This window comes from Oncorhynchus kisutch, linkage group LG2 (assembly GCF_002021735.2).
Source record: "Oncorhynchus kisutch isolate 150728-3 linkage group LG2, Okis_V2, whole genome shotgun sequence".
Classification (NCBI taxonomy): Eukaryota; Metazoa; Chordata; class Actinopteri; order Salmoniformes; family Salmonidae; genus Oncorhynchus; species Oncorhynchus kisutch.
In genome coordinates this window covers 56160127-56185694 of record NC_034175.2, presented here as the reverse complement: position 1 = coordinate 56185694, position 25568 = coordinate 56160127, and the positions used below count along the sequence as shown (strand labels likewise).

Genomic DNA, 25568 nt, shown 5'->3' with positions numbered 1-25568 from the left:
TACACATGTTGTGTAGAGGCTGTCTACAGATGTGGTGTAGTTTTTCTGTATGCGTGTTGTGTAGAGGTTGTGTTGTTGTTAAGTACATATGCTGTGTATAGTTTAGGTACTCTGGCAGATGCAAGAGGGTTCATGGGTCCCTTTTTTCTTGACATTTCTCGTAACTTTGACCCTAAAAAACTGACGGTAAAAGTCCAACTATGTTGTGTCTGTTTGGACAAACAGCACTACTTACTGTGTACCCAGAGTTAACTAAACTAAATAGCCATGGTCTGACTGTTTGTAATCACACATTTATAAATGTGTTCAGTTAGGGGCTCTTGCAATGCCACAGCAGGTACTTTTTTACCATGTAGGCATGTTCTGTTCTACACCTGGGACTTGTTCAGTAGGGCCTTCTTTTTTTTAAAATTAGCAGTTATTACCTGATCTTGCCCAAAAAGAACACACATTTTTGTTTTCTTTTGCAAAACATTATGTTACGCTATGCCCTACTGAACAAAACAGTGGGTGTTTTTGGAAGGGTTGGAAATGGCCATGAAAGTTGAGGCCCATTTTACCCTACACTGAATCTTAAAGTACAGGAAATGTGAAAGTGCCAGTCTACAACTGGATATGTCTTAATCCGTAGTGGAACCAACCCCCTTAAGTCAAATAAAGAAGCAAAACAAGACAGAACTTGTTCAGACAAGGTTTCTGATGGTTAGTGAGTCACAGCCCTTGGCCCCTGTATCCTGCAGTCCCTCCTACGCCTATTCCTATCCTCTCTCTTCCCACGCTCCTCTCTGTCTGCGCCTGTCCCAGCCAGCACGGTCTTTACCCCCTCCTCCTCCTTCTCCTCTTCCCACTCCAGGCTCTAGAACTAGCTCTGTCAATTTCTCTCATTTGGATCTTTATTAAATCAACTTGACCAGGGTTTCCCAACTTGCAGCGGCGGGCCGAATTTGGCCCACGAGTGGTTTTATTCGGCCCCCTAAGTTTTCTAAACAAAATAAATAAATACAATTACATAAAAGACTGTAAAAACACCAGGAAATGAGCTCCAAGTGATTTTAATTCAAGAAATCTCTTCCCAAGTATTCCCACACATAATAGAGAGACAAGTGATCGTATACAAATGTAAGCAAGGTTTGAAATAATTATGTTTTAGTCAAACATTAGATCTGTTTGGGCTTCTTGCAGTCAATATGCAGTCTACAAATTATTTGTAATTATACACTGTGTCAGAATGTGTGCGTACTGGTAGCGAAGTCAGGTGCAGGAGAGCAGAGATTTGTGAACAGGTGCACACTTTATTTAGGCAAAGGAGCAAAACGCGCAAAACAGTCACAATAATTATGTTTAACAATAAACATCTTCGTAAAATAATAACACAGACAAAACAAACCAGTCTGCCGCGTCAACAATACACACGTAACACAAACAATCTTTCACAAAGACATGATGGGGAACAGTGGAATAAATACATGTAGATTTATTGGGGAATGAAAACCAGGTGTGCAGGGAACAAGACAAAACAAATGGATACATGAAAAATGGAGCGGCGATGGCTAGAAAGCTGGTGACGTCGACCGCCGAACGCCGCCCGAACAAGGAGAGGAGCCGACTTCGGTGGAAGTCGTGACACACTGGGTGGTTTGAGCCCTGAATGCTGATTGGCTGACAGCCCTGGCATATCAATCCGTATACCATGGGTATGACAAAACATGTATTTTTACTGCTGTAATTATGTAGGGAACTAGTTTATAATAGCAATAAGGCACCTCAGGGGTTAGTGGTGTATGGCCAATATACCACGGCTAAGGGCTGTATCCAGGCACTTCGTGGTTTCGTGCATAAGAACAGCCCTTAGCTGTTATAGCACACACCCTCGGGCCTTATTGCTGAATTATGTTCCGGTCCCCCAACTATTCGCTCAAGAAAAAAATCGGCCCGCGGCTGAATCTTTTGATTTTATTTCCAATGTTTTGATATTTATAGATTTCTCATTCTATCCCTGTTTTTTGGAAAACCAAGACTGCTAAGTGGTTCTACTTCAACATGTTTTCAGTTGTATTTTCTCTCTCTACACTGGGTGTACTGGAATTCTGCAACTCCTCTTTTTTCTTTGATACAAATCTAACCTGATAACTTTTATCAATCCTGTTTCTCTCTGTTTGTTGGCACAATTCATTTCCATTCTCAGTCTGTGTACGTACACCTTTTGATATTTATATATTTCTATCAGTTAGCTGTAATATCTCTATTAGTGTGTTTTCCTGTGGTTGTGCTGAGAGGTAGATAGGGCAGAGATAGCACTTCCTGTATGGCACCACCAATCATTGTGGTTGACACCCCGCCAATCAGATTCAGGCACCTACTACCACTCTTGCCACAAGAGTCATTGGATGTATGTAGTTTAAAAGTTGGCAAAAATGTTTGTTTTAATTCCCTTACTATTTCCTTTAGTTGCAGAATTTACATGTGATATCACATTACAAGTGGACACAAGTAGTTTGACACCTCATTAGTTAACTTAGTTGTTATAACAGCTGGCTTACAGTTATACAGTTAAACACCTCCACTGTGAAGTCTGTCTGTCAGACAGTATGAAATGCCTGTAAAACCAACCATTTCCCCTTAACAAAGAGTCAAGCTTGTATTATAGAAGGGGATCGAAATGTACTATATTGTCAAGTCATGTAGTGAGTCAATCTAGACCAGCTGGGATCAGGCAGTTAAGCTTTCATAACCCTGACTGACCTCATGACTCTTAGGCTAAACAGTATCATCACTCCAGGGCTGACCAATCTTTCTCTTGGACAGCTACTGGGAATGCAGGATTCTGCTATAACACACATGATTCAACTAATCAACGTCCTATTGAGCAGCTAGTCAAATCAGGTGCTGCAGGGTAACACTCCAGGGTGGGAGTTGCTGACCCCTGCTGATCATTTTCTCTCTTGGGTTTTGTTATTATATGTCTTAGCTTTACTCATCCAGTTACCGGCAGAGCTCTGGAGACGTCCCCAGTCAGTTAGTCAGCCAGTCTTCCTGTGGTGGACTGGGGAATGTGTCTGTCCCTCCTCTAGGCATGAGGTATTATCCTGCCTGCCTGCCTTACCGTGGTGACTCCTGTAGTCAAATATGATTGGTTTTCCATAAAGGCCTGCCCCAGATTGCCTGTGGCGTGTTTGTATAGGAGATTCAGCTGACAAGTGAGGTATTCAGTGGAAGGTCGGGAAGCGGAATGATACTTTTTTGTGTGTGATCATTTCACTTGGTGAGGATTTTGAACAGTGTTATGATATGTCCTGTAGGATTCTGTTAGTTTGTTTGAGCTTATTGTTCAGTGTTGCTTTGGTAATGAGTGTTCCCCGTGTCTCTCTGTTTCAGCTATGGATTGGAGTCAGATGTTGCAGATCTTCCTCTTCTCACTCATCTGTCTCACTGGCAGCTCCAAGGCTGTAGGAGGTAGGTAGGACACACTTCACCAAAGATTTCCAGTCAGCCATTAATCAATCAATCAAGCAGTAGTTATGAGGACAGCTAGAAGCACGGTTTGAATTACCAAAACTGTCTCAATTCAATGGCCCTAACTATAATCTGAAACATGGCCCTTCACTTCGGGATACCTCAACTTTGACCTCTGGTGGGCGTTGATGGAATTAGTCTTTGATACAGCAGCCGTGCAAATATAGTATCTGTGTGCACGTTTATTGGTGTGCTAAAACAGGTACTACCAAACTCGGTCATGGGGCCCGCCATGGGTGCACGTTTTGATTTTTTCCCTAGCACTACACGGCTGATTCAAATAACCACCTCATCATCAAGCTTAGATTATTTGAATTAGCTGTGTAGTGCTAGGGCAAAAAAACAAAACGAGCACCCATTGGTGGGGGAGGGGGCAGAACCCTTTTCTAAAAGGTTTTAAGCACAGATATTTTTCATGAGACCATCTCTGTACAAAATCAATACTTACATGACACACAGTAGAATTGCATAATTTACAAAACCACATTGTGTGCGCATCCACATTCGTCAAGGGGGGGCCCAAATAGTCTCTGTGCCGCATGTTTGTCTTCACTCTATGTACTCTTTGTGTACAGAGCTCTGTAAGGACTATGGACGAGAGTTTGAGCGGGTCTTTTCAGTCCCGGGTGATGCCGCCATGTTGGCATCCACCCTGTTGGCCCCCAACGTGTTCAACTATCACACCGTCCCCTATAACATCTCATGGTACGACCCAAGGACTGGGAGAAAGCTGACCAGCGAGACGGGAAAAACATTGGTGCAGGGGAAGACACTGTGGATGTTTAACATTGAGATGGACGATGCTGGAGACTATGTCTGTGTTGTGAGGTAGGATATATACACTACATGACCAAAATCATGGGCATTAATATGGAGTTCGTTCCCCCTTTTCTGCTATAACAGCCTCCACTCTTCTGGGAAAGCTTTCCACTAGATGTTGGAACATTTCTGCGGGGACTTGCTTCCCATTCAGCGACAAGAGCATTAGTGAGGTCGGGTACTTATGTTGGGTGATTAGGCCTGGCTCACCATCGGCGTTCTAATTCATCCCAATGGTGTTCGATGGGGTTGAGGTCAGGGCACTGTGCAGGCCAGTCAAGTTCTTCCACACGGATCTCGACAAACCATTTCTGTATGGACCTCGCTTTCTGCACGGGGGCATTGTCTTGCTGAAACAGGAAAGAGCCTTCCCATAACTGATGCCACAAAGTTGGCAGCACAGAATTGTCTAGAATGTCATTGTATCCTGTAGCGTTAATATTTCCCTTCACTGGAACTAAGGGGCCTAGCCCGAACCATGAAAAACAGCCCCAGACCATTATTTATCATCCACCAAACTTTACAGTTGGCACTATACATTGGGGCATGTAGCTTAATCCTGGCATCTGCCAAACCCAGATTAGTCCATCTGACTGCCAGATGGTGAAGAGTGATTCATCACTTCAGAGAATGCGTTTCCACTGCTCCAGAGTCCGATGGCGGCAAGTTTTACACCACTGCAGCTGACGCTTGGCATTGCGTATGGTGAATTTAGGCTTGTGTGCGGCTGCATTTCATGAAACACCCGACTATTACGACTCAGGATATGATCCAGAGTCAATCAATGACAAAATGGCAGGCAGGCTCAGGACAGGCAGAATAGTCAGAACCGGGAAGATTAGAAAACAAGAACTTGAGAAATGGAAAACACGCTGGTAAGACCTGACAAAACAACACGAACAGACAAACAGAAACCACATGTATAAATACACAGGGGATAATGGGGAAGAATATGAGACACCTGGTGGGGGGTGGAGACAGGCACAAGACAGGTGAAACAGATCAGGGTGTGACACTGACAAACAGTCATTGTGCTGACATTGCTTCCAAAGGCAGTTCGGTTGTGAGTGTTGCAACCGAAGACAGACGATTTACGAGCCTCAGCACTCCGCGGCCCCGTTCTGTGAGCCTGTCTGGCCTACTAATTCGCAGCTGAGCGGTTGTTGCTCCTAGACATTTCCACAAACTGACTTGTTGGAATCTTATGATGGTGCCACATTGAAAGTCACTGAGCTCTTTAGTAAGGCCATTTTACTGCCAATGTTTGTCTGTGGAGATTGCGTGGCTGTGTGCTCGATTTTATACACCTGTCAACAATGGGTGTGGCAGAAATAGCTGAATCCACTAATTTGAAGGGGTGTCCACATACTTTTGTGTGTGTGTGTGGTACAGACCCAGTAGTACTGTGCTGTAAATATTGCCTGCTTTCTTGGATGAACAGAACACCCTCCCAGTGCTACAAGCAGGCTACCTTACTGATTGTGAACCAGATCAACCCAGAAGAATGCGGTCGACCACAGAATGAGGTTGAACAGGTCCTGACCAATACAGCCAGCGCTTTCCTGTCCTGCCCATTGAGTGACCAGATCAGGAAAGTGGACAATTACTCCATCCAGTGGTACAAGGTGAGTCCTATACGGTAAACAGATGGGAGGGAGAATGTTGAGGGGAACCTTGAGGCCTGGCAGTGATGGAAAGTTTGTCTCTTTGTATTCTTCATTTATCTTTAAAACTATAGGAATGTAGGGTGAATACATGTGAGAGAATGTTCCATCAAATACACACTTTTTACATCAAATTATTCTCATAGAAGGCTTACTGTAGGTCTTCATGGATAAGACATTATCTTAACATTAACTTAACTGCAATATGGTATATTTTGTATTACTAGGGTAATTCTTGAGTTGCTGTGGCATTTGGGCATGTCATTTAGCAAAAGAAATTCAAAAGTTCAAAAAAATGTTAAATGTTTAAATGTATTTAGGTACATGTTCCCATTCTAAATCAACTAATATGGCAGCGTGATGAAATGTTTTATCATTATGATAACGTTCTGCCACCAGTAGGAGTAGTAACACCAATGATGGTAACACCAATTACAAACGTTTGGTTATTGAGGATTTCCTTAAATGGAGGCCACAGATGCTCAAATCTAAGGTCATTAACCCTTTTAAAAAATAATTTCAAATTTGATATGATTAATAATTTTGCTCACAATTAAATGTCCCTTCATTGAAGTTGAGTAACAACAATGACACATTGTATTTAGACACAGTTTTCCTATGCAATCCTCAAATGTATCATGATTAGCTAATAATAATGATTAGCGAATTAGCTAATGTATGTGATTAGCTAATAATTTTCTTTAATATAGACCCTTCCCCAAATAACAGCCACTGGAGGGAATGCTCAAGGTTCTTTATGTACTGTATATCATTGTAATGAGTGATTTTCAAGGCGTTAACACCAATGAAATTAAACTTAGGGACACACATTATACTATATAAAAAAGGCTATTTAATAGGCTTTTATTGATCTATACAATATATGAAAAAACAGTTATTCACTTTCTAGAATTCAAAATAATAATCTCTAAATCCCCAAAATATGTCACTACAAATCTACTGGGATAAGTGAATTTGCTTACCCCAAGTACTTTAAACAATGCATAAACAATGTTTTTGCAGTATAAAGGACTTGCATTATGGTTTATTATTGATGAACAGTTCAATAAACAAAAACTGGTATGATGTGTAACTAACTATTTGTCATTTTAAAGTGTTTTTCATGGTTGCAAATGCAACCGACGCAAATTCCACCGTAATTCAAGAAAGACCCACGAGCCGAATTCCATTTCCATGACCTTTTCAGTGTGCATTTCTACTTGAAATCTTTCAGGGATGCGAACGTATTGTGGAAGATGACCCATTGTGGGACAGGTTTACCTATGTCAGTGATGGCCAGAAACTCTTAGTAGCTCAGGTCAACCCTGAAGACCATGGGTTCTACACTTGCACCATGACCTTTGACCTGGAAGGGCTCAGCGGCAGGATTTCAGAGACTTTTGTGGGTACGGTGAAAAGTGAGTACTGTTGGCACAGCTCATAGAAGTTGCTCCTAACCACAGATCTGGGATCAGATTATTACCATATACCCAAAATCCTTAACCTAGCCATTACATAACCCCTGACACAGGGTCAGATATTTATGGGTAACTTCATGATTTCATACTTTCATACTTGCTCTGAGAGCTTAGAAGCGGTTGTTTTCTATAGGGTCAGGTGACTGCATATTTTTGCGTCTGTTTATAACGTTTATGAATCATTGTCATAATTTCAGAGGAGTATTGCCTTGTCCCCAAAGTGGTTGAACCTGCTAATAAGATCATCAAAGCAGATTTGGGTAAGACACTATGGCACATGTTGTGTGTGTGTGTGTGTGTGTGTGTGTGTGTGTGTGTGTGTGTGTGTGTGTGTGTGTGTGTGTGTGTGTGTGTGTGTGCATGCTCCTACTATATCTGTATGACTTCTAAATATCAGAATCACCTTTATTTGACAAGTACATTAACATATACTCTGAATTTTACTTGATGATGCGGTGCTGCTAGTGATAGACAACATTTAGAGACAGAATACAGACAAGAGTTTACACAAAGTTTACGTAATTACACTGTACAAAACATGAGGAACACCTCCCTAATATTGAGTTGCACCTCCCCATTTTGCCCTCAGAACAGCCTCAATTCGTCGGGGCATGGACTCTAAAAGTTGTCCCAAGTGTTCCACAGGGATGCTGCCCATGTTGACTCCAATGATTCCCACAGTTGTGTCAAGTTGGCTGGATGTCCTTTGGGGTGGTGGACCATTCTTGATACACACGATCCCCCTGATCAAAGGCACTTAAATATGTTGTCTTGCCCATTCACCCTCTGAATGGCACACATATACAATCGATGTCTCAATTGTCTCAGGGATTGAAAATAATTATTTAACCTGTCTCCTCCCCTTCATATACACTGATTGAAGTGGATTTAACAGGTGATATCAATAAGGATCATAGCTTTCACTTGGATTCACCTGGTCAGGCTATGTCACGGAAAGAGCAGGTGTTCTTAATGTTTTGTACACTCAGTGTATATGCAACTAGTTGGGTCCTTTGTACACATTAATTAATGTATGAACTTGACAAAGAATTCAATGTTTGCCCCCTAGGCTCTTCCTTCAGTAAGATGTGTCGGGTGTTTGTGCTGAGTGTGGGGGGACAATGCGCGGACTTGAATTGGATAGCTAGAGATGACAATATTCCCGGAAATGTCTCAGAGCGAGTCTTTCAGGAATCACAAAGGTAGGTTGAGATAGCAGCATCACAACACATACTGTAAAACTTCTATATGCCTGTATTCTGTGTCATCCAGATGGATGTTCTACTGTATAGTATCCAAACTGTTGAAATCATATCAAGGATATACCATTAAGATCAAGATGTGGTCCATATCCCTGAATACAAACAGTCTAAAGCTAGATTTCCATTCAATTAGTGACATATTATCATGCAAATATTTAAACAAATCTGCATAAAAACAATATGCACAGAAAAAAACACTTTTGCGGTTAAGATCCCATGTCCAAAAAATATATATATATGAAATGGGTTTCCATCGCATTTTCAACTCAACCGATAGTTTTATCAAAAAAACTGTTGCGATATGTAGCTAACTTTTCCAATCTGGTTGTGGCACATACTCTCTAGACAACAGTTTGCTGATAAAATAGACAGGTTATATGATGAGATATAAATAATAGCAAAATCACTTTATATGATAATTGGCAGCCAAGCAAATTATGATAATGCCCCTTTAGTGTAAGAGCTGTTTGAAAAGACCACCTGAAATTTCAGCCTGTTTCAGGCTGTGTTACACACAGGTGGATTGTATTTATCATCATTAGTCATTTAGGTCAACATTGGATCATTCAGAGATCCTCACTGAACTTCTGGAGAGAGTTTGCTGCACTGAAAGTAAAGGGGCTGAATAATTTTGCACGCCCAATTTTTCAGTTTTTGATTTGTTAAAAAAGGTTGAAATATCCAATAAATGTCGTTCCACTTCATGATTGTGTCCCACTTGTTGTTGATTCTTCACAAAAAAATACAGTTTTATATCTTTATGTTTGAAGCCTGAAATGTGGCAAAAGGTCGCAAAGTTCAAGGGGGCCAAATACTTTCGCAAGGCACTGTAAATATTAGCGCATACTCTGTTTCCACCGGCCTTTCTTGCATAATTAATTTTACAGACAAAGCGATCCCAACATGTCAAATGAACCAATTGTCTGTCGACATTTATGAAATTGAGTCGACTTTGATTTCTTGTTTCCATCAGCCCTGTATTAACTTTTTTTTATAAACCGGGTTTATGTCAATTCAATTGTGAACATGGTTTGATTATTTGTTCACGGGTAGAAATCATTTTACATCTTCTCTCCCTCCCTCTCTCCTGCCCAACCAGCGAGTGGAGAGAAGAAGAGAAGACGGGTGTGTGGATTGAGCGTCAGTTGAATTTCTTGAAGGTGGAAGAGGAAGACTTTTACATTGACTACACGTGTCAGACCTGGAGCGACAGAGGCTATTATACAGCCTCCTTCACACTCCACCCTACAGGTTAGACCAGTTATCACCAGTCAAAATGCAATCTGAGATTTACCTCAGATTTTTTGGGAACATGACTTTAAAAAAACTTAAGCGTATGCTACATTAACCTATTAAAAACATTATTGTAGCAATGAGGTTTGGGCAGTAGGCTATAGGCCCAATACATTATCTCTGCATATTGGCTTTGCTTGAATTGCCTGCCAATGCATTGTTTTAAAATTAAATTTCAAATTTTAGGTAGGCTATATGATCACACAGGTAATAGATTAGTTGTTATATTACTTGAGGCACAGCTGAATGAGCATACATTTAAATAATTAACATTTTATTTTACTGGGCTGATGGTGCTTGCATCTGATGGTCAGTCTCAGCAGAGGGAGAACAGCAGACTCCGCCACTGACACGGACTAAAAGGGGACACCGTCTTCCAGCAGATAGTGAAATTCGAATCTCACCGCATTACCTCACCCCATACACAAATTAATGTTGTTGCTCCTATGAACAGAGAAAGTGAAATATTCCTCTATATCAAAAAATACCCTAATAATAACAATGCAAGCCTATCTATACACTTTCCTGTAGTGCTGGTTGTAGCACTAGTGGAAGTAGGAAGAATGCTCATTTGATGGATTATAAAAGTGTTGACCAGTGGAGGCTGCTGAGGGGAGGACGGCTCATAATACTGGCTACAACGGAGTAAATGGAAAGGCATCCATGGAAACCATGTGTTTGGTATATTTGATACCCTTCCACTAATTCCGCCCCCACCATTACCACGAACCTGTCCTCCCCAAGTAACACCTCCTGTGGTGTTGACAGTGCTGATTATGAACATAAACAAACTCACTCATAAAAATAGCAACTCTTTGTTGTATTCATTGACAGTCTCTCTCTAGTCATGGTTATACAAGTTTTGAAATCTCACAGAATCAACTATCCTTCAGTTGAATGTAAATACGTTAGGAGTTGTGCTACTAATGCACATGACGGCACAAACACGTCTAGTAAAATTAATGATGATTTTGTTTGGTTAGCATTTGGAAATTGTAGAAATAAACCATTTTACTTCAGAAGTAGCAAGGCAGGCTAACGTTAGTTAGCTAATTAATTTGCTATCTATCATACAGTAGGCGTATATTAATAATTATATAGTTAATATAAGTAGACATGCAATAATTGACTCTAGTGCATATATAGCACCCACAATATATAGCACCCACAAGCTACCGGAGTCTGAAAACACAATCATCGCGGGATGAATGGGGGATGAATTTCCAGGCAAGGGCGATCCATTTAAAAATCATTCCTTCCTCCCTCACACTGCAAATGTATACTCGTCAGACGTCATGATACGTCATCAGAAGTGTCCACTTATTTTGAGGGCTGAGGGGATAGGGTGTGTCTTTTAAGTGTTTGGAATGCAGCCAGAGTTTTTCTGGGCACATGAAATGGGAATACTTTGCTTACCCGGCGTGCAGAGCCGCTGAATCGTGTGCACCTACGGCCAACAGCGCAAGACCAATAAATAAAAATAGGAACGGAAGGCTTTTCATTGTTTTATTTTTATAAAAATGTTTGGCGATTGACTAGGAATGCCTTGGAGATGATTGGTGACCACTGACAATACTGCCTGGAAGACAACATAACGGTGTTCAAAAAGAGAAGAGTCACGTATTCTCCTGTCCCTTTACCCTTGTTTTGATAGTGTAATATATTTCATAACTTTGCAACCTCAACACACAAAAAAAAATGTTTTAGAATTAAAACCAGTCAGCTTGACTTTGGGTAAAAATGGTAGTGTAAATAATAAATGCTATCTTCTTGACTTTTTCTGCACAGATCCAAACTACCTGCTCCCTATTGGGGTACTACTGACGAGTCTGGTATTGATGTTTACTGTTAGTGTTGTTATTTACCATCGCTTCAAGATTGACATAGTGCTGTCGTTCAGGAGGATGTTCCCGTTTCTCTACACAAACACAGGTATGTAATGAGAGAAGCTTTACAGCACATACAGTACCAGTCGAAAGTTTGGACACACCTACTCATTCAAGGGTTTTCTTTATTTTTACAATTTTATACAGTGTAGAATAATAGTGAAGACATCAAATGTATGGAATAACACATATGGAATCATGAAGTAACCAAAAAGTGTTAAACAAATTCTTCAAAGTAGCCACCCTTTGCCTTGATGACAGCTTTGCACACTCTTGGCATTCTCTCGACCAGCATCACCTAGAATGCTTTTCTATGTCTTGAAGGAGTTCTCACATGCTGAGCACTTGTAGGCTGCTTTTCCGAGACTCTGCAGTTCAACTCATACCAAACCATCTCAATTGGGTTGAGGTCGGATGATTGTTGTCACGTTTACTCCCGCTCCCCCTCTCCGGCACTCGATGTTGCCAGTTGTCTCATTATGCACACCAGCCACCATGGTTACGCGCACCTGCGCCTCATGACACTCACCCGGACTCCATCACCTTCCTGATATGTCACTCCCCTTGGTTCTTTCTCCAGGTGTTATTGGTTCTGTTCCTGTGTTATGTCTGCACGCTACTCGTGTTAATTGTTTTGTTCCATGTTTCATTTATTATTATATTCACTCCCTGTACTTGCTTCCCGACTAGCATACTCGTTACAATTGTGGAGGCCAGATCATCTGATGCAGCACTCCATCACTTTCCTTCTTGATGAAATAGCTCTTACACAGCCTGGAGGTGTGTTGGGCCATTGTCCTGTCGAAAAACAAATTATAGTCCCACTAAGTGCAAACCAGATGGGATGGTGTATCACTGCAGAATGCAGTGGTAGACATGCTGGTTAAGTGTGCCTTGGATTTGAAATAAATCAGACAGTGTCACCAGCAAAGCACCATCACTCCTCTTCCTCCATGCTTCACAGTGGGAACCACACATGCGGAGATCATCCGTTCACCTACTCTGCGTCTCAGAAAGACACAGCGTTTGGAACCAAAAATCTCAAATTTGGACTCATCAGACCAAAGGACAGATTTCCACCAGTCTAATGTCCATTGCTTGTGTTTCTTGGCCCAAGCAAGTGTCTTCTTATTATTGGTGTCCTATAGTAGTGATTTCTTTGCCGCAATTCGACCATGAAGGCCTCATTCATGCAGGCTCCTCTGAACAGTTGATGTTGAGATGTGTCTGTTACGTGAACTCTGGGACACATTTATTTGGGCTGCAATTTCTGAGGCTGGTAATGAACTTATCCTCTGCAGCAGATGTAACTCTGGGTCTTCCTGTGGCGGTCCTCGTGAGAGCCAGTTTCGTCACAGTGCTTGATGGTTTTTGCGAATGACCCTGAAGAAACTTTAAAAGTTCTTAGTTTTCTGAATTAACTGACCTTCATATCTTAAAGTAATGATGGACTGTCGTTTCTCTTTGCTTATTTGAGCTGTTCGTGCCGTAATATGAACTTAGCCCTATTTGCTAAAATACCATATTCTGTATACCACTACCATGTCACAACACAACTGATTGGCTCAAATGCATTAAGAAGGAAATACATTTCACAAATGAACTTTGAACAAGGCACACCTGTTAATTGAAATGAATTCCAGGTGACTACCTCATGAAGCTGGTTAAGAAAATGTCAAGAGTGTGCAAAGCTGTGATCAAGGCAAAGGCTGGCTACTCTGAAGGATATAAAATCTCAAATATATTTTGATTTGTTTAACACTTTTTTGTGGTTAATACATGATTCCATATGTGTTATTTCATAGTTTTAATGGCTGCACTATTATTCTACAATGTAGAAAATAGTAAAAATAAAGAAACCCTTGAATGAGTAGGTGTGTCCATTTTTGACTGGTACTGTATATTGCGAACACCCACTCATGGAAACATTCTCAAAAACATGCCTAAGTGCAATCACGCAGGCATGAATGCATGCACGCTTCTGCTGACTAATTGAAAACTGCAGTGGTTTCCAAGTCACTGCTCTAAGAATAGTTGATTTAAGTTTATACACATATTTTATTCCTTTGTTCTCCTTTAGAATCAGGGTTCCATAGAGTGCCACACGTCTTCATTCATAACTAAATTAAACTTTCAATAACAATGTACCTTTTGTACCTCAGTGTGTTATGTGTAAAGTATAATATGAAATGTTGTTAGTGGTGTAGTCCCTAACCAGTGCTAGGACTCCCCCCTTAGCTTCCCAAACTACCTCCCCATATTGACATTCGCTCCGTAGTATAGTGGGCATATTCAAGCTGTCAATCATGGCTCAGGTAAATAAGTAACCATAATATGGGAAACGCATCTAAATAATAATGCATATCCTTCTAAATAATCATAAATTCAAATGATTTTTTAAAGGGCCTTGTGGCTCCTACATTACCGGACCCTAATTGTGGCTGCCATTAACAAAACAATTATAATTTCAACTGAAATCTTCAAGGAGCCATAACTTATCTTCATATTCAAAACTGAAGTTCTTCCTAATTTCATATGGTACACTTCAAAATGTATTTAATACCATCATTCTGTATGAGGGTGTACTTTTCTGTATATTTAATTATCTGCTGCTTCCTGGGGCAGACCTAGTTTGGTGATGGGTCGTTCCAAGACAGATGTTTTGGTCTTAAGGACTACGCTCCGAATATGACCTTTTGAGTCTTGAATAGGTTTAATGACACTTCCCATCATCCAAGTGTTCCTGGGTGTTGTGCTGTCAACAATAAGCACGAAATCATCTGTTCTGAGAATCATTTTCTTGAGGTTCAGCTTTTACCCCTCTTCCGTCAAAGGAAGGTACTCCTTTATTCATCTAGTCCAGAACAGATCCACAAGGTATTGTATCTGTCTCCATCTCCGATCAATAGCCATACTCAGCTTTCCGCAGACACCCTGATTTTGCAGATAGGGGCTACCGTTCTCATACTAGACTGAATGGAATACAAAAAAATAATTTTTTTATACTTTATATTTTGAAATATATGTCAAGGGAAGATGCTACTTCTAGATGGAGGGTGCGGCTGGTTAGACGTGAATATAACACCATATATTTTGATGTTGGAGCGGCCACACTTCACCTCTATCGGTTCAAAGTAGTCAGTGCCTACATATGTAAGTGGTGGCAGGTCGGGTGATACACGGCTCTTGGGGAGGTCAGCCGTCTTCTGTCCTCCCACTCTGGCTGTCTGTCGTCGAAAGAAGATGCATGCTTTTAAGATCTTCCCTGTAGCAGAGTTAGCATGCACTCTCCAATACCTCTGTCTTAATTTGGAGAGCATATGATTCCGTCCACTGTGTCCAATCTGATTGTGTATGTTTCTCAAGATGAGTGTGGAGAGGTGGCTGCCTTTACCAAGAATGACTGGATGTTTAATATCCTCTGGCATTGCAGCCCTCCTTAACCTTCCTCCAACTCTCAGTAGTCCATCCTGCAGAATAGGATCCAGTCTGAAGATGGTGCTATTTCTTTTGACATGCCCGTCTTCCTCCAGATAAGCAATCTCCTGAGGGAAAGATTGCCATTGGCTGCATCTTACAATAGTTTTCTCAGCCTATGCCTTGTCCTCAACAGACAAGCTTTGACCACACAAGAAAGCTCTGAACTTCGTATGCTTTTCTACAGCCTTTTTATCTTTACTTTCTGTCAGTTCTTTGTCTGACTGACACAGTTGCTGCAGAACAAGTCTTACTTTCAGTAGCCATGTCACAGCTCTTTTTAAACATCTCCCATCCAATGGAAAATAAAAAATTGATCAATAATGGCTAGAAGACCGGTGACGTCAACCGCCGAGCACCACCCGAACAAGGAGAGGCAACGACTTTGGCAGAAGTAGTGACAGTACCCCCACCCCTGACGCGCGGCTCCAGCAGCGCGTCGACACCGGCCTCCGGACCGTACCCCTCCCAGTACACGAGGTACTGAAGGCCCCTCGCCCGACGTCTCGAATCCAAAATGTATTGAACGGAGTTCGCCGGGACCCCCTCGAGGGGTGGAGGAACATCCAGCCACCTCCAGCCTGAGGAGAGACACATGGAACGAGGGGTTAATACTGTAATTAGTGGGTAGCTGTAACCTATAACATACCTCGTTCACTCTCCTCAGGACTTTAAACAGCCCCACAAACCGCGGACCCAGCTTCAGGCAGGGCAGGCAGAGGGGTAGGTTTCAGGTCGAGAGCCAGACCCTGTCCCCTGGTGTGAACACCGGGGCCTCACTGCGGTGACGGTCTGCGCCAACTTTCTGGCACAGTATGGCACGCTGAAGGTGGACGTGGGCGGCCTCCCAGGTTTCCTCCACGCGCCGGAACCAATTGTCCACTGCAGGAGCCTCGGTCTGACTCTGATGCCATGGAGCCAGAACTGGCTGATACCCTAATACACATTGAAAAGGAGAAAGGTTAGTGGAGGAGTGGCGTAGTGATTTCTGGGCCATCTCTGTCCTGGCAATAAGACCGCAGAAACCTACCCACATCCTGGTTAACTCTCTCCACCTGCCCATTACTTTCGGGGTGTAAACCTGCGGTAAGGCTGACCGAGACCCCCAGATGTTCCATGAACGCCTTCCAGACCCTTGACGTGAACTGGGGACCTCGATCAGACACTATATCCTCAGGCACCCCATAGTGCCGGAAGACGTGTGTAAACAGATCCTCTGCAGTTTCTAAGGCCGTAGGGAGACTGGGCAAAGGGAGGAGACGACAGAACATAGAAAAACGATCCACAACGACCAGGATCGTGGTGTTACCCTGTGAAGGTGAAATATCAGTTAAGAAATCCACCGACAGCTGTGACCACGGCCATTGTGGAACGGGTAAGGGTTGTAACTTACCTCCGGGCAGGTGTCTAGGAGCCTTGCTCTGGGCGCACACTGAGCAGGAGGAAACATAAATCCTCACGTCCTTAGCTAAAGTGGGCCACCTGTACCTCCCATCAAGACAGCGCACCGTCCGACCTATCCCAGGATGACCAGAGGAGGGTGACGTGTGGGCCCAATAGATCAGTCGGTCGCGGACAGAAGACGGAACGTACAGACGCCCAGCTGGACACTGAAGGGGAAAGGGCTCTGCACGTGACGCCTGCTCAATGTCCGCGTCCAGCTCCCACACTACCGGTGCCACCAAAAGAGGCTGAGAGTATGGGAGTGGGATCCATGGACCGCTCCTCTGTGTCACACAGCCAGGACAGTGCGTCTGCCTTCACGTTCTGGGAGCCTGGTCTGTAAGAGAGGGTAAACACAAAAACGGGTGAAAAACATGGCCCACCTTGCCTGGCGAGGATTCAGTCTCCTCGCCTCCTGGATGTACTCCAGATTGCGATGGTCAGTCCAGATGAGAAAAGGGTGTTTAGCCCCCTCAAGCCAATGTCTCCACGCCTTCAAGGCCCTGACGACAGCCAACAGCTCCCGGTCCCCCACATCATAGTTTTGCTAGTGGCGTACCCGAGCGCTGAGAGAGCACTGCTGAGCCAACACAGGAACCGAGGTAAGCAGAGCCTTCAGGTGCCTAAAAGCCCTGTTCGCCTCAGCTGACCTCTGCAAGTGCACCGGGCCCCCCTTTAGCAGTGAGGTAATGGGAGCAGCAACCTGGCCAAAACCCGGACAAATCTCCGGTAGTAGTTGGCAAACCCTAAGAATCGCTGCACCTCCTTTACCGTGGTGGGAGTTGGCCAATTACGCACGGCTGCAATGCGATCACTCTCCATCTCCACCCCTGATGTGGAAATCCGATGCCCCAGGAAGGAGACGGACTGTTGGAAGAACAAGCATTTCTCAGCCTTGACGTACAGGTCATGCTCCAACAGACGACCAAGCACTCTGCGCACCAGGGACACATGCTCGGCACGTGTAGCGGAGTATATCAGAATGTCCTCAATATACACCACTACACCCTGCCCGTGCAGGTCTCTGAAAATCTCGTCCACAAATGATTGGAAGACTTATGGAGCATTCATCAACCCCCATACGGCATGACTAGGTACTCATAATGCCCTGAGGTGGTACTAAATGCTGCCTTCCACTCGTCTCCCTTCTTAATACGCACCAGATTGTACTCACTCCTGAGATCCAGTTTAGTGAAGAAGTGCGCCCTGTGTAACTATACCTCGCTGTGATTTTATTGAGACCTCCATAATCAATGCACGGGTGCAAACCTCCATCCTTCTTCTTCACAAAAAAGAAACTTGAGGAGACGGGAGAAATAGAGTGCTGAATGTACCCCTGACACAGGGATTCAGAGACATATGTCTCCATAGCCACCGTCTCCGCTTGCGACAGGGGATACACGTGACTCCTGGGAAGTGCAGTGCCTACCATGAGATCTATCGCACAATCCCCCTGTCGATGGGGTGGTAATTGAGTCGCCTTCTTTTTACAGAAGGCGATAGCCAAATTGGCATATTCTGGGGGGATGCGCACGGTGGAGACCTGGTCTGGACTTTCCACCGTAGTAGCACCAACGGAAACCCCTAAACACCTACCTGAACACTCTCGCGACCACCCCGTGAGAGCCCTCTGTGGCCATGAAACAGTAGGGTTATGACAAGCTAACCAGGGTAGGCCTAGCACCACAGAATATGCAGGAGAATCAATAAGAAAATACAAATATTTTCCCTGTGACCCCCCTGCGTTACAATACTCAAAGGAGCGGTGGCCTCCCTGATAAACCCTGACCCTAATGGTCGACTATCTAAGGCATGAACGGGGAAAGGCATATTTACAGGAACAATGGGAATCCCAAAACTATGAGCTAATCCTTTATTAACTCAATGCCCAGCCGTGCCTGAATCTACTAGCGCCTCATTCTGGGAATGCAGAGAAAATTCAGGAAAGGTAACAGAGACAAACATATGTGCAACAGAGGGCTCTGGATGAGAATGGTGCCTACTCACCTGGGGTGACGCCAGAGTGCCCTGCCTGTCGCCTCGATACCCAGAGGAACCAACCCGGCACCGACCAGCAGTGTGGCCTCTGTGTCCACATATGGGGCACGAGCGGGAACCCCCTCCGTTCTCCCTGTGCACCGCACCTCCCAGCTCCATAGGTATCGGAGAGGGTTTGCGGGAGGATGGAACAACCAGACCCCGATCTGGACGTCCGTCCGTGAGTAGCCAGCAGGTTGTCCAGCCGGATGGACCGGTCCACCAGCTGGTCGAAGGTGAGGGTGGTGTCTCTGCAAGCCAGCTCCCGACGGACGTCCTCACATAGACTACAGTAGTAATGGTCGATTAAGGCCCGGTTGCTCCATCCAGCTCCGGCAGCCAGGGTCCTAAACTCCAGTGCAAACTCCTGGGCGCTCTTCTTCTCCTACCTCAGATGGTAGAGGCGCTCACCCGCCGCTCTGCCCTCAGGTGGGTGGTCGAATACTGTCCGGAAACAGCAGGTGAACTCCACACACAGCGCTGGCCCACTCCAGGGCTTTCCCGGTGAGCCATGAAATGAGGGTGAAACGCCTCTCACGGTCCGATGGAGCTGGGTGAACCGTGACCAGGTACAGGCTTAGTTGGAGAAGGAAACCCTGGCAGCCGGCAGCATCTCCGTCTTATCCCTGTGGCATGGATAACTGGAATCTGTTAGGTTCAGGTGGGAAAGGGGCGTTCAGGGGAGACCCTGGTTGTGCTGGTGGAGGCGCTGGGAAAACTCCCTGTCTCCCAGCGGTCCATATTCTGGACAACGCGATCCATGGCGACGCTCAGTTTGAAAATCATCGCCGTATGTTCCATGATGCGCTCCTCCACCTCCATGGTCGGGGTACCTTCTCTTGCTGACTTCATTGGTGGTCAGAGATTCTGTCACAAACGTGTGTGTATAGGTGGCAGGGAAGTCAGGCGCAGGAGAATAAACTCGGTAAATGGAGTAATTTAATAAAACAAAACATAACTCCAAAACATTGATACAAATTTAAAAAATTGGGTACGAGGACCCGTCTCGCACCAAATACAAACAACACGAAACTGAAACAAGAAACAATCTCTGACAAAGACATGATGGGAAACAGAGGGTTAAATACACAACAGGTAATGAATGGGATTGAAACCAGGTGTGTAGGAAGACAAGACAAAACCAATGAAAAATGGATCAATGATGGCTAGAAGACTGGTGACGTCGACCGCCTAGCACCACCCGAACAAGGAAGGGGCATCGACTTCAGCAGAAGTCGTGACACCAGCCTAAATGGCATCACTGAAGTGATGAAGCTGTGCAGACTTAAGTTTTTCTTATCCAGACGGTTTATTACATCTGGACACGTGGAAACCAGTCAATTGTTATAAATCAAAAATCAATTTCCTTCACTGCACAACGAAGACCTCTGGGATCTCCTCATCCCATCCACAGTCCAGTCTACATAGCTCTTGGGAGTATTTTTCTTCCAGTCAGGACAAATGGAACCAAAAACACTGAGGGTCATGCACAGAGCAGACGACTCATAATATGCCTCTTCTGGTGATTGGTTGGGCTTTCATGGCTGTTCTGAAAGAGAGGGTGTCCTCTTGAACATCCCACTGCACTCCAAGTTCTGTGTCCCTTGGTAAGGTCTCTATATCCAGGTTGAGCTCCTTAACATCATTGGCTCTCTCTTCAGCAGGCAATGAGCCCAGGAAAAGCATGACTGTTGCTGATCCATTTTGTGAGTCTAAATCCTCCTCCTGCACAGATGGCCCTCAGATCGTTGACAAGAGTGATAGCTTCACTTTCTGAGGGCACCGATTTCAGAAGGTCATCCACATGAGTTCATTTTTACAGTTTTACAGATCTGTTGTCATCTATGGTTTTATTTAGTGCAAAACTAGCACAACTGGGAGAGGAGACAGCTCCAAACAGATTAACTGTCATCCGCTATTCAGCCAGTGGTTGGCTTGTCTCCATCAGGCCACCAGCGGAATCGCAGGAAGTCCACATCTTGAGGGGATACTCTGACCTGGTGAAACATGCCCACTATGTCAGCCATTACAGCAATGGGCTCCTGGCCAAACACCTAGGAGGGTTTTTGAACGATCTGGGCCTTAAAGCAGTTCTTTGATGTGTGACCTTGAAGTGACCTTGAACAAAGCAGTACAGTCAAAAACCACTCATCATTTTCTTAGTTGGGTGGTACACACCATGTTGTGGGATGTACCACACTCGTCCATCCTGCCGGAGCAGCTGGTCCTGAGGCACCTTTTTCTGCATGCCCTTGCTTTAACACATCATTTAGAAATCCTTTATATTCCTCAAAGAAGACTTTATTATATTCAAACTTAATTTTGAGGTTGTGAGCGGCATATTCACTTCCTCCTTCCGAAAGTGTAGTTGAAGGTGGTAGTGTCCTTTAAGTGTAACAGAGTTAGATGCAATTTGAAGGAAGCGCTGGTCTTCAACAGATAATTCACTTTTCTCAGTGTGAGCTCTGGAATGTCTCTGTAATGTTTGATCAGCAGCTGTTCTAAGCTATCAACTGATACTCTGTTCACTGCCACACATGGCCCATCATGACAGCTACCGATTGATCCATTTACCATCCAAGGACAGTTTTTGCAGCATAGAGTCTCTTGACTCCTAATGATAAGTTCCACATCTGCATCAATACTGTAAAGAGTGACCAATGCCTGATATTCAAATATGATCAATGCCTGAATTTTTTATATTTTTCCAGGTAAGTTGACTGAGCACACATTCTCATTTACAGCAACAACCTGGGGAATAGTTACGGCACCGTCCCCAATCACTGCCCTGGGGCATTGGGATATTTTTTAGACCAGAGGAAATAGTGCCTCCTACTGGGTGGTATGCTGCTGGCTATAAATATGATCTTGTAAGGGGATACTTTCCTTTGTGACGGGAATGAGTGTATACCTCTGGAAGTTCTAAAACCACATACATCCAGTCTGTTTATTTTGTAACAGCCCACTGGTTTCCTCTGTCCCATTGTCTTTAACAGAATGTCCATTCTCTTTCCCCTGATGTTGAGATCTGACAAGCTTCTCTGTACAGAATGTTGCTGAACTGCTGGGATCTAAAGAGGCGTAGGTCTGTATGATTTTGCTTCCTTAAGAATGTTTGATTTGCACAGGCATGATGGCAAGACTACAGCCTTCATTGCCAGCCCCAGTGTGGCCACTTGTAGGGAGAGAAACCATAGCAGTGCACACAGTGTCCTGTTGTCTCTTTCAACCCATTCCTCCACTTTAATGTGTAGCATACTGGGGTGTTTTTTCTCTCACATATCACGTTAATTTCCTTGCGCACACCAGCTTTGCTCATATGACCTTTGATCAAGCATCCTAAGCATATGCATTTAGAAACGCTACCTTTTTCTTTATGTGGCTTTGACCTCATCCTTTTACATGCTTCCATAGTGTAAAAGGATACATAGTTTTTGCAGTGCAACTTTCTGACTGGTTTCCTTTTCACTTTGATGAAAGTGTAGCATAGCCTCCTTTCGCTTCCTGACTTCAGCTGAAGTTTTGGTTTTAGAGTTTGGGGTTTGGAGTTTTTTTTCCCAGTGAAAGGGTCTTGGACATCTCCAAAGACTGGATCAGAGGAGATGCGGGCCTGCCTCTCAATGAGAACATGCTCCTTAGTTAGTTAATTCTTGACTATCACAGGCTACAGCTCTCCAGTTGTCTCTAAGTTTGAATGGTAATTTTTAAATGATTATTCTCATATTTGATGTGACATTAATTTCATCCTTAAATCCAATACGTAGCATAACATTCCAACATTGTTGCAAGAACAGTGCGTATGCGTGAAGAGCATTACCATCAGTTTTAATGGCAGACCAGCCCGAAGCTTTCTCTATGTAAGCAGTTGATATTCTCATTCCATTTCCAAAATGCTGTTCTAATAGCCTCCTAGCTTCCCTGTAACCCACCTCAGGTTCCATATGATGACAGCTGCAGACTAGTTCTCTTGCTTGACCATTTGTAATTTATATTACTCTAAGAAATAAAGCTTGTCTTGACTGCTGTCAGCTTTGCTGTCAATACCATGTTCAAAGGCTATTATGAATGACTGGTATTAAAGTAGGTCACCTGTAAACACAGAATTTTTCTGACAGGATGAAGTGACAGCCTTTGCTGCTTGATAATGAGTTCAGTCACTTCATTTTGTCTGTGTAGGACGGACATCAGCAAATATAAACTGCTCAGAATTGCTTGGCATATTGTTCAGGTGAGGACTAGCATACATTTCATCCTCCTCTGGTGAGTTCAATCCGTCTTCTATGGAGAACTTTTCCAGGGTTCTAAGAGGCGTCATTCTTCTGGACTCCTCATGATATAAATTCATGCCATCCTTTGGCGTCTTTGGTCCCATTTTGTAAGGAATCTTCATGTTCTTCCATACCTTTTAAGGGGCTTTAGATGCAATTTGGGTGTGCATTTCCAGGTTTTACTTTTTGGCTTTTAGCTCAGCTAGTATTTTTGCTTCTTCTTTCTCAACTTGGTGCTTATCTTTGAGTGCATCTGCCTTAGCCAAGAGAGCAGCTCTTTCAGTTTCAGCTCTTATCCGACTTGAAGTTGTGGATGAAGCCTTTGAGAACCTTCTAGAGTTTTTTGACACACTGTCATCGGCATCTATTTCAGGGGATGTTCAGTGACCAGGGAATTTGCATCACCAACCCATTTATCCATAAATTCATCAAACCTTATCATTTTGGGTCGAACCAATCCATTTGATCCCCACCATTTTCATCATCCTATAATAGAGCGTGAATAGATTTATGAAGCTGTATGAATTCATTCAGAAACCCATCAGCAAGAAAAGTCACTTGGTCAACACTTTCTTTATTAACCAATAGCGCATTTATTTAATTCCGTTAATATTCTAAGCTGTGCCCTACAATAGCCAATAAGCTTAGTCAGTTTTTGCTCAGCAGCCATGGGCTCAGACATTTTTGTCCATGTCGTCTTCGGTTGTCATCCATTATTTACGCAAAAACACATTTCAATCACGATAATTTCCAATCCAAACTGTATTTGCAATCTCGTGTTTGTTTCAGTTGTGTTGATCAGGCGCACTTATTTACTGTTTCCATTCCATGAGTGCGCAGTGAGCAGATTTACGACAAACACGTTTCAACGATTTTCTTAATATTTACAATCCCCACAAGTAGCAACAATCAACAGCAATTGTTAACATTCCTTTATTCCATGTAGTTATTGTATCCTTACACGCACAATTAATCTATTTATTTGATAGCTTTTACTTTTTTCATTCATAAATCCTGCATCCTGCATGCCTACCTCCTCATGCCTTTTGCACACATTGTATATAGACTCCCCCTTTGGTTTCTACTGTGTTATTGACTTGTTAATTGTTTACTCCATGTGTAACTCTTTGTTGTCTGCTCACACTGCTATGCTTTATCTTGGCCAGGTCGCAGTTGCAAATGAGAACTTGTTCTCAACTAGCCTACCTGGTTAAATAAAGGTGAAATAAATAAAAAAAATCCGCATGCCATTATTTAATGCTGCTCCATGTGCTTCGTTTTCCAATAGTCAGTCACTGGCGTGCGAAATCCATAGAGCTACAGTTTCCAACTTGTAGTAGCTTCCAAGTCTAAATTTGCCACTGCTCTAGCAATAGGTGATTTAAGATTCAACACATCTTTAATTCCTTTGTTCTCCTTTAGAATCAGGGTTCCATAGAGTGCCACACGTCTTCATTCATAACTAAATGAAACTTTCAAGAACAATGCAATTCCTTTTGTACCTCAGTGTGTTATGTGTAAAGTATAATATGAAATGTTATTAGTGGGCTAGTGTCGTCCCCCCCTAGCTTCCCAAACTACCTCCCCATCTAAAAAATAATGCATATCCTTCAAATGAATCATAAATTATAATTCTTCTTTAAAGGGCCTTTTGGCTCCGACACATACTGTGCATTCACACAACGGAAACAACTTGCACTAACATAAATGTACATTCCGACACCAGATTACATAAAGTATATCTCACCACAACCTCCCTGGCCCACACACATGCACGTTGCATTGCTTGTTTCACACTCCCCACCTGACCACAAGTAAAATCAGCAGCAAGTGTAGCGAGGTACTGTAGCACATCCCACAGCGATGCCAGCACATCATTTCCATGACTCAGAGGAAAGAGAGATGCAGTTTTCTACGAGGCAATGAATAGGCCATGTAACCATAAAACACAAGTAACTATGGTGTCAGACATAACCAAGCCTCCTCCGTTTGGCAGTTCTGTGGAGGCTTTTGCTCTAGCCCAGCACTAACACACCTGTTGTTTTTAACCCTCTTCTGCATGTGGCAGAGTCTGATGGAAAGCTGTATGATGCATATGTGGCGTATCCCCATCTCTCTGGGAGCGTGGCCAGTGGGGAGGTGGAAATGTTTGCCCTCCACACATTGCCCCAGGTTCTCGAGGGGAGGTGTGGCTACAGGCTCTTTATTCTGGGCCGGGACAGCCTACCAGGGGACGGTAAGACATCTGCATATGTGATTGACTGGGTTCAAACCTGGGGCTCCTGGGCGTCACAGGTCTGTGTTAGTCTGCTGAGCTAAAGCCTTGGCGTTAGTACACATGTAGTATGATGATTAAATATGTGGAACCTTTTCTGAAATCATAAAGAACTTCTGAAACCATTTTAATCATAAAGTGTTTTAATACCCA

The 25568-nt window shown here is 43.5% G+C and overlaps 1 protein-coding gene across 4 annotated transcripts in view; it reads left to right on the top strand.

Annotated features, from left to right (window-relative positions):
• Window positions 1–25568, top strand: part of LOC109868458 (interleukin-1 receptor type 1) — a 36803-nt gene that overhangs the window by 10424 nt on the left and 811 nt on the right. For 3 of the 4 annotated variants that reach the window (XM_020458052.2, XM_031797952.1, XM_020458043.2), the window contains 9 exons: window positions 3376–3453; window positions 4089–4341; window positions 5774–5957; window positions 7231–7414; window positions 7672–7734; window positions 8544–8676; window positions 9836–9987; window positions 11818–11961; window positions 25209–25376. In XM_020458052.2, the coding sequence (XP_020313641.1) occupies window positions 3378–3453; window positions 4089–4341; window positions 5774–5957; window positions 7231–7414; window positions 7672–7734; window positions 8544–8676; window positions 9836–9987; window positions 11818–11961; window positions 25209–25376 (1357 nt within the window). In that variant the 5' untranslated portion in view covers window positions 3376–3377. Of the gene's footprint in view, window positions 1–3198; window positions 3263–3375; window positions 3454–4088; window positions 4342–5773; window positions 5958–7230; window positions 7415–7671; window positions 7735–8543; window positions 8677–9835; window positions 9988–11817; window positions 11962–25208; window positions 25377–25568 lie in introns of those variants that run through there. The other variant, XM_020458060.2, reaches the window with a different exon arrangement.